General features: G+C 51.5%; 1 protein-coding gene across 1 annotated transcript; it reads left to right on the forward strand.

The window, feature by feature from the left end:
* The first annotated feature begins 230 nt into the window (after positions 1-230).
* MIS18A (MIS18 kinetochore protein A) lies at positions 231-8,760 on the forward strand. Its single transcript, XM_037161524.2, has 5 exons — positions 231-574; positions 3,555-3,621; positions 5,300-5,422; positions 7,371-7,467; positions 8,003-8,760. The coding sequence occupies exons 1-5, from the start codon at positions 238-240 to the stop codon at positions 8,081-8,083; spliced, it is 705 nt and encodes a 234-aa protein (XP_037017419.2). The 5' UTR covers positions 231-237; the 3' UTR covers positions 8,084-8,760.
* The last annotated feature ends 892 nt before the right edge of the window (positions 8,761-9,652 follow it).

Consider the following 9,652-nt stretch of genomic DNA (forward strand, 5'->3'; position numbering starts at 1 on the left):
ATTTGGAAGGGCTGAAAACCTCACGCACGCGCAGAAACCACCCCGCCAGGCACCTCCAGGCTGAGCGGCGTCTTGGCTGGAGCACGCGCACTAGCAAGCTGTTCGCCGCTCTAGGTCCATGAGGCCCCGCCCCTAACACCGCCTTCCCTTGCCGCGCCCCGCGGTTTCGTCCCGCCCTGCGCGTGCGCCGACGCGGTATTTTTCCCGTGGTGCTCCGCGGCCTCCCGATTCGTAACTATGGCGGGTATTGAGCCGCTGGAGAGTTGCAAAGGATGCTCCTCCGCCAGCTGCGCGTGTGGAGAGAAGGGAACGTGGAGCGACTCCTCGCGGTTTAGCCAGCGACCCTCGGAAGGCTCCAGCCGCCACCAGCTGCTGCAGCAGTGGACGAGCACGTGGGACTCCCTAAGCGGGGCCACGTCGGTGGCGGAGAGGACGCGGCGCGAGGAGGCTGCGGTGCCCTCCGAGGCCGAGGACCAGCCGCTGGTGTTCCTGTGCGCCGGTTGCCGGCGGCCGCTGGGCGACTCCCTGAACTGGGTGACCTGCCGCGAGGACAACAATTGCATCCTGCTGCGCTGTCAGTACCCGGACTGGGTGCAGGGCCGCCCTCCCGAGATGCGCCGCACCCGGGCGGCCGGGGGCAGGCAGGGGCCGCGGGGCGGGCGCTTAGGCGCTACCCAGACTCTGTAAGAGCAGAAAATAAGAGAGGGTGATCGGCCCCGGGGAGAGATGGGGCCCCCGAGTGACAACTTGTCTGGGGTTCCCCAGCCATTCATCAGTAGCGGTTGAACCAGCATTGTTGTGAGCATCAGTCAGTAAAAACAGACCGACCGAACTGTAAGCATGTGGGGGTGTAGGCACGCTGTAGCGTACCCCACAGACATCTGCGGGCTGTGACTTTGGTAAATAATGTCGCACATGGTTTATTTAGCAAATTCAGCCCTTCCGCTACCTGCTTCCTGCAGGGGGACGTCAGGATTCATTTGCAGCCTCTTAGCACTTTTATCAGCAGAGGCCTTTTCTCCCACGTTACCTCTACAGAGCGGACAGAACACAATGTTTACCAACAATTTTAAAAGAGAGATTGCAATGAAAGCACCAGTAATCCCAGGAAAACTGGAGAGGTGGGCGGGTCTAGTACAAGATTTAGGAAGGCCGGGGTTCTAGCTTTTAATCCTGGGGCCTCCCGTTACCTGCGGGTTTCCCGCATCCCTTCCTTTTGTTGCACGTGTAGTAGTCACACTTATTTAGGGGAGTGGGTCACCTGTGTTTATTCTTAATCAGTGTAGATAATGGCTATTTTCGGGCTTGTGAGTTTCAAGTTCAAGTGTATGCTCCGTTTAATTGTATACCTATTTTGATGGCAGAAATTCAACAGTTCATTGCTGTCCATGGACTGGTTTCCTTCCTGGGGTAAAATGATGGGAGAAAAGGAGGGCACCCATGTCCGCTGTTACCTGGAACTCTCATACCTGCAGTTTCCCATAAGGACAGGTCACTTTAACAGTGATTACTGAGCCAGCATATTTAAACATGTCAACTTTTAAAAACCATACTTGAGGTTGTATTATTTATACATTAAGCATTCTTTTTTATTACTCCACACGTGTGTTCTGAGTATTTCTCCCTGTGAGTGTGTGCAGACAGACTTCCTGATGGGAGCAGATGCTGGCGGCTCCTTGCTCACTGGTGGCGACACAGCCTGGAGCTGGCCCCTCTCCTGTTTGAGTCCAAAGCCTGGATGCCTCTCTGCCTTGTTTTCTCCTCTGTAAAATGGGGGTTTTACAAATTTAATGCCCTGCACCGATGAAAGATAAAAAAATGAACTCTTGGATTAATTTTCATTCCCTCCTGCCCCAATTTGAGTTAGTTGAATTAGTTTTACTTTGTTGAATTTCATAACATTTACATACTATTCTGTAGCCATAGCCTGGTAATTTAGCTTTAATATAATGTTTATATGAACTCCTCTCTCAAGTCCAGAACTCTTACTATTTTTTAAGATTTTATTCATTTATCTTTAGAGGGGAAGGGAAGGAAAGAGGGAGAGAAATATCAATGTATGGTTGCCTTTAGTGGGTCCCCCACTGGGAACTGGCCTGCAACCCAGGCATATGCCCTGCCTGGGAATCGAACTGCCATCCCTTAGGAGTTCGCAGGCCGGCACTCAATCCACTGAACTATACCAGCCAGGGCTCAGAACTCTTATTAACATAAGGCTTAGCCCTGGCTGGTGTGGCTCAGTGGATTGAGCACCGGGCTGTGAACCAAAGGGTTACATGCCTGGGTTGTGGACTGAGTCCCCAGTAGGGGGCGTGTGAGAGGCAACTGCACATGGCTGTTCCCTCCTTTCACCTCTCTAAAAATAAGTACAATGTTAAAAAAAAAATCATAAGGCTCATTTATAGCTTAAAAAATAAACCTCAGTTATTTATTTGATAAATTGTCATCGGTAGTCTCCCCATCCTCAAGAAAACTCTGAGTGTGAGTGCTCGGAAATGTCTTTCTGTTGTCTTTAGACATGAGGGCAGCTTGGCTGCGTGTCCAGTTCTGGGGTCACACTCTGCGCTTTTGGCAGGCCTGGGAGCAGCTGGTGCCCAGGCCACGAGTAGAATAAAGGTGAGGCTTGAGGAGGCAGGAAGGGGCCCCCAAACCCAGGGCCTTGTGGGTTGTAGGGAATCAGAATCTATTCTAGTGAATGAGGTGTGTAAGGGGCCACACGTGACCCAGACTTGCTTTGGAGGAAGCGTGGAGGTCAGGCAGGAGCTTGTGCAGCCGTCTAGGCAGTAGGCGGTGGGGTGTGGCGGCTGGAGGGCAGGTGTGAGGTAGGATTGAGTGGGTGGTGGGGAAGCAGGGTGACACCCCGGTTTCTGGTTCGAGCAACAGGATGGAAGGAGGTGGGACTTAGACTGTAGAGGAGGCGAAGCCAAGGGCGCGTTTGCCCCGCTTTAGGTCAGTGCCCAGTGCCCGTTGTCTCCCCTCCCCCCCCCACCTTCTGTCCTACGGCCCTGGACCCTCTAGCCATGTCTCTTGCTTCTGGGGTTCAGCTGAAACCCCGGTCCAAATCACAGCCTCAGAGATTTTTGGCTGCTTCTCGAGGACCCTTAGTTACTTAGAGAAGTCAGCTCTGCGTTCGACACCTGCAGGTGTGGGCATTGGCTAGTAGCGTCTTCTCGGCTCTGGCCCCAGTTTTACTGTGTCTGGCAGCCGCTCACAGCAGTTGTTGGGTTGAGGTTCTAATTGTTCCAGGTTTCGCTGTCGATTGAATTTTTCCCTCTAACTTCATTCATTTTGTTAATTTCAATTGAATTTGGTTTTCTGGGGAGGCAAGGAAATAACTCTTATTCTGCTACCCTTTTGCAGAAACCCTTGCACACTTAGTTTTAAACCACCATGCCTGTGTAAGAGTGTGTGTGTGTGTGTGTGTGTGACACACTTTGGGCTCTTACTTTTCCTGGCCCTCCTGGTTCTAAAATAAAAGTTGAATTACAAGTTCTCTAAATATGTGTGTGCGTTATAACCAACCACATTAATAAATAATTGGGGTTTTTTTCTAGGTGTTTCCAGTAATGTTTCTGTGGACAAGGAGGAGATACTATCCAAACGTGAAAATGAAAGTGGTTGGTGAGTGAGGCTGTATGCATGTGAATATGTACGCTACAGAAAAGGTTTGTTTTTCAAACAGAAGTCTTTAAAGAGATTATTACCAGTAAAGATTACTTGGGATAAACCTTTATTCCATGGTAATCGGTAGAAAGTTAGTCATTGTTAATTTATCATCTCTTGGGTGATGGTGGTCTCTTGTAGATATTGAGATGGAAAAGTTTTTGTTTTTTAAATGCTCTCTTAGGAGTCCATTTTTTAAAACAGATTTTCTTTATCTTAAAGAGAGGCAAAGGGAGGGAGAAAGAGAGGGAGAGAAAGCTGTGTGCAGTTGTCTGTCGAGCGCCCCCTACTGGGGGCCTGGCTCTTTGTTCCGGGTAGAACCGCCCCGGTGCCCACGGGAGAGGTCTGCGGTCTGCAGCCAGTTGGATTCTGGGCTGGCTCCGCTTCGTGATGGGAGGGGCGGCTCGGGACTCATTTCAGGGGCTCGCGGGCCGGTGTGAGCCGAGAATGCTTTTGAATGGAGCTACCTTCCGTGCCGAGTGTGACACTGTCACGGCCATTGCCAAATTGAAGCCCCCGGTCAGCAGCCGGCTGTGCGTGGGACTGTTTTTTACGTGGACATGTGCGGAACGGTAGATTTGGGTGGGTCAGTTCGACAGGCACGTGGGGGCTCGGAGTTTGAAAGGAGATGCGAACAGGCATTGGGGCGGGTGGGAGGAGCCCGGTTTGGAAAGTAACGGGAACAGAGGGGCCACTTTGTGGGGCGCGGCTGTGAATCACTGAGTGAGGTATTTGCAGGTCACCTGTGTGGAACGTGTCCGGGGTTGATAGGAGAGTGTTAATGCAAAATGTAAATTTTTAAAAAGTCAGGAAATACATGCGGAGCACTTGTCAGAGGTTTGCGCAGCTCCTAGCGGAGCCGGCGTAGGGGAAGCGCCCTCTGTCGGCCGGAGGCCGCCAGTGTCCCCTCGGAACAGGGACAGCAGCCCCGGGCTGGCGCTCCTGATAGAGAGCTGCGCTGTCCCGGGGTTGTCCCGGACGGCAAGTGCCCGTCACCGCCACTGCTCCTTCTGGAAGTCCTCTGAGTGTGCAGAGCCCGGGCTCTGGTCCCTAGTGAGCGAGCGGACAGTGGCCCCTCCGTGTGCCCGCTGCAGCCCGTGGGCCGGCACCCGCTGTGCAGGCTCCGCTTTACCGGACGCAGGCGGAGCTTGTGCTGTGGCGGTGGGGTCCGTGGTCGCAGCAGATGCCGTATGGCCCAAGGGCCCGAAATATGTGTCTCTTCCCCCACCTCAGAGTGCTGGTACCCTTGTCTGGCTCGTGGGACAAGGCAACACTAAAAGGGCATGCAGAACCTTTTTGTCCTATTTCCAAGTTTTAGATACTTTTTTAAATTACTAGGTTGAGACGTTTACTTCTCCCCAAACACCCCCTTAGTCTTCTGTGTTGTCACCCCCATACGCGCCCCTTGTCGCTAGGTGCTTAAAGCAGTGTGGCCTGGAAGTGACTGCGTCCCTCGTGTAAATGTCTTACTGTCATTCTTTCCCTGCCTTGCACACGGGGCTCAGCAGGGTCAGGACGACGTGCTCAGCGACTGGAGAGTTTAGCGCTTGTGGGTTGTGACGGCGGGGCGGGGCGGGGCGGGGCAGGGGCAGCGGCAGGGCTGCCCCGCTTGCTGAGCTGCGGCCTCTCCCCCCAGCACCCTGCAGACACTGCGGTGCGCAGGCTGCGAGCTGCAGCTCGGCCACTTCTACTGGTGCACGCCCGGCCACCTCGACTACAAGAGGGACTTGTTCTGCTTGGACGTGGGCGCCGTTGAGAGGTAACTGGCGGACGGACGCCTCGCCCGAGTGCCCGAAGGTGTTCGGTGGGGCGGTTGGTCTGGAAGTGTCAGAACTGATCAGCCCTTGGGTTCCTTTATATTTTCAAGCAATAATTTCTGATAATACAGCCAGTGATTCTTTTTGACTTATTTGGTATTGGGAAAGTCAGACATTCAAAATTATAGGGGGAAACGTGTGAGAACATTTTTACCAGTAAAAATAATGTTGAATAGTTCTTAAAAATAAAATTTAATTTAATAGGAATTTTTTTAAAAAACCACTGGTGGATTAATATTTTCAGTTTTTACTTTTCCCCTCAGTTTTTAGCCTCCTAGAATATCCTGCAGAAATAGGAATTTCAAAACTGGTTAGTAAAGAAGCCCCCTTGGTGTTCTGGAAAAGCAGAAGTACGGGGTCCGACCATTTCTATTCCCTTGAGTCTAGTCTAGACCTGTCCTTGAGCTGTAACAGCGTCATCGATGCAATGCATAAAAAAGAATCGTCTTCTCTCCTCTGAGAGGGACGAGGGCTGCCTCCACTCTCAGAGTTCAGGAAGAAGGCGGGTTAGGGTCTGACGACAACTTCAGGTGTCTTGGCCTTTCTTACAGGAAACACGAAATTCAGTAAATTAATCGGCCCTGCTGTGTTTTCATGGGCCCTGGAGAGGCCGTGACCCGCACTCTCGGGGGACAGTGGGAAGGAAAGGCGGTGCCTGCGCCTTGTTCACTGGAGGCGGTTTGTCACTCCTGTTGAGTCTCTGATGTTTTCTCTTTAAAAAAATTTAAAACCCAATTTTTATTGTAATTTCTAACGACTCTGTAATAAGCGTAGTTTCACCACCTTCTTTGAAACTGGAAAGGTTCCAATGAGAACTTTCAAATCTGCAAACTTTACAGGTTTCACCAAAGAGCAGGCCAGGGCCGCTCCTGAATGGGGGCGCGTGGACCCGTCCCGGCTCTCCCATGGGAGTGGGGGCCCTGTGGGCCAGGCCGGGACAGGCGCTGCGGGGCCTCTGAGAGCCTGACCGGTGCGGGAGGAAGGAGTGAGGAGGAGCACCTAGGAAGGGTGTGGGGTCTCGGCCCAGCGCGGGGTGCAGGCCTGCGCAGGAAGGCCGCTGCCCCGGGGCTCCCAGTGGGGAAGCTCCTGTTTCCTGAGCAGTGGAGTTTACGGCCAGGTTACCCCTGGGGGCGGAATCTCCATGCCGAGGAACCTGGTTTGTTTCAGAAGTGGATGCACTCTGTAATGGTCATCCACCGTCTTATAAATCACTCGATGCCATTTAATTTTTCTACCTCACCCTATTTTTCGGTGCCATGTTTTACATACGTAGTCAGCAGGGTTTTCAAGACACGACTGTTCTCATTTCATACCAGAAGTGACATGGTGGAGTCGCTACAAGTGGTAACGATGCGGCTCATCAGGGCAGCAGGGCCCCTTTGGCCTCTGAGCGGCGCTCACCCCACACCCCAGGTGTAGCCAGCTGCGGGGCTCCCTGCCCCCGGATGGTCTGCGCCGCTGGGTGCAGCGGAGCGAGGTTTGGGGCGGACTGCGGGGGGGCTGCCCCGATTCGGGTGGGCAGGAGTCAGCTCCACACGTTGTTGTTCGCTCAGCGGCGCAGGTTTGAAAATGCAGGCGCCGGAAATGCTGTTTGAAGAAACTTCAAAGTGGAAGTTTGGGCCGTGAGCGTTCACGTTTGGCCACCCTTCCTGTCCCGGAGCAGAGGGCTTAGAGTAGCCGGAGGCGCGAGGGCTCGGGCAGGGCCAGCAGGCGCCGAGCCAGGTGGTGCACGGCGGAGCCGTCTGCGCAGGCGCGGACACCAAAAGGCGCCGTGGTGGGCGCTCGCTGGTTCTGGTGCAGGGAGTAATAATGGACTTAGAAGTTTGATATTGTTAACGAACACAAGTTTAACATGTGCCCGCTTTTGTATTTTCACTTTGTACTGTGCAGTTATGTTTTAGGGTCCTCAGTCAAGCAGATCGTGTCCGAAGATAAAGAGGTTTTTGGTCTTGAAAGCAGGATTGTGATAGAAAACTCCCTGAAGCAGGTAACTGACTCTCCTGCAGGCCGGGTCCTCCGTGTGCGGGCGCCCCTCACCGCGTCCACGGGCGGAGCTCCTCCACGCTGCGCGGCGCTTGTTTACCAGTGTTCGCACAGTTGGTGTGTTGGGGCAAACTGCAAATTAAGCTAAAGCTCTATCAAAAAAAAAAAAGGCAGCAATTTCGTGCCAAAGTCAGAGTACTGTATAATCTAAAACTATTAAACTAGTACAAAGACATCTCTGTGTCAAACCGGCATCTCACTTGACTCAGCTCTGGTGGCACAAGCGGCCCGCCCCTGGCGGCGTCTGCTCGCGGCAGCACGGCGACAAGTGAGTAAAAGGGCCTTCGATGCGGCGTTGGAAAGTGCTGGTGATGGGTTTGGGTCCATTTCCGTGAAATTCGGTTCAAGTTATCTCACTGAACATCCATGTGCGGTGTATAATGTTCAGCAGTTGCGTTCATGGCATGTGTTCTAACCGTCTAACCGTGTGTGTTTTGATCACGAGTGTGTCTGTGTTCTCATATTTCCTGACGCACCAGATGGAAGACGTTTTGAAAGTGCTGCAGACGAAGCTGTGGGACGTGGAGACCAAGCTGGCCTCTTCCGGAGCCGAGGGCTGAGACCCGCTGCTGGGCTCCCACTGCGGACTTCGCTGCCGAGGGCTGGCCGTCCCGCGTGTAGCGGTTCTTGTACCAGTCACTTCGCTGAGAACCGGGGGCTCTGACTGGCCGTGCACCTCGTTGTTTCTCGTATTGATCAGTGAGAACAATCGTAAAAATCGAAATTTTAAACCTGTTTTGTGATACTTGTTGGAAATAGGATTTAAGATCTTTTATTCTGATAAGAAACTGGAAACTGCCATGATTTCCGAACCGTTTTCTCCTTTGTATCCAATTCATTATTCTTCATTTTGTACTTTCTTTTATCTTTAATATTTGAATAATACTCAGTACTGTGTGGTAAGAAGAACCTTATCAGCCGTCCTACCCACTGTGTGAGTGGGTCTCTAAAAACACGGGCACAGCTCTCTGGGGAAATCGGCCAGTTGAATTATTTGTCTGGATTATTTGAAAACTTGCACCTGAACAGAGCATCATGAACTCTAATAAGAAAATCGCCCTTGTTCCTGTTTATTCACTACTATATGCCTCTAAAATCTGTAAAAATAGTCACCAAAGAGAAGCAGTCACCACTGTGGGCGGGGTTCCGGGAAGTTTTCAGTTTCCCGGTTTCTATAATGTAAGATTTATTGTAAGCACATGTTATTTTTATAATCAGGAAGAGAATAAAGATTAAAACGGTGCTTTCCGATGAGTTTTTATGAGACTGTGAGGATGTGTTATGAAATCCGCCCTTTTAGTGGCGTAACAAGTGAGTTTCTTGCCCAGCGGTGAGGTGTGGAAGGACTCTCCCTCCGCCACCTCCCTCCGCCGCCTCCCTAGTGCCGGGCGTGCGGGGCTGGGGGCCAAGTGCTGCACTTTCAGGTCCCTACGTAAAACTGGCGGTGGCTTCTGTTTGGCCACTCTTAGGAGTATTTACACCAGAGAAATCAGCCAGTGCTAGGAAAGGAAGGTATTTTTCCCCCCAGAGAGCTGGTTTCCTAGCACATTAATTTTTTTAAACATTTATAGATTGATTTTTAAAGAGTGAGAGGAAGGGAGAGAGAAACATTGAAGAGTTCATTGTCTGATTCTTATATGTGTCCTGACTGGGGATCGAACCCACAGCCTTGGTGTATCAGGATGATACTCTAACCAACTGAGCTACCCAGCCAGGGCCTCGATACATTACTTTACGTTTTGAATCTCCATCCACACTTTTAAAAAAGATTTACTTGTTTATTTTTTAAAGATTTCATTTATTTTTTAGAGAGAGGAAGGGAAGGAGAAAGAATGGGAGAGAAACATCAATCTGTGGTTGCCTCTCCTGCGCCCCCTACTGGGGACCTGGCCTGCAACCCAGGCACATTCCCTGATGGGGAATCCAACCAGCGACCTTTTAGTTCACAGGCTGGCGCTCAGTCCTCTGAGCCATACCAGCCAGGGCCTCTCCACACTTTTTTATTTAAAGCTTGAGAGAGAAAAGAAAATGACTTCTTAACAACCAATAAGACCAAGTCCTAACATATTATGTATTAAATCTAAAAGGAAAAGCTGTTTCTTAACACTTGAGTGACTACGACCATATTC

Source organism: Artibeus jamaicensis, unplaced genomic scaffold, assembly GCF_021234435.1.
Source record: "Artibeus jamaicensis isolate MK-2021 breed Jamaican fruit bat unplaced genomic scaffold, CSHL_Jam_final scaffold_474, whole genome shotgun sequence".
NCBI classification, from domain to species: domain Eukaryota; kingdom Metazoa; phylum Chordata; class Mammalia; order Chiroptera; family Phyllostomidae; genus Artibeus; species Artibeus jamaicensis.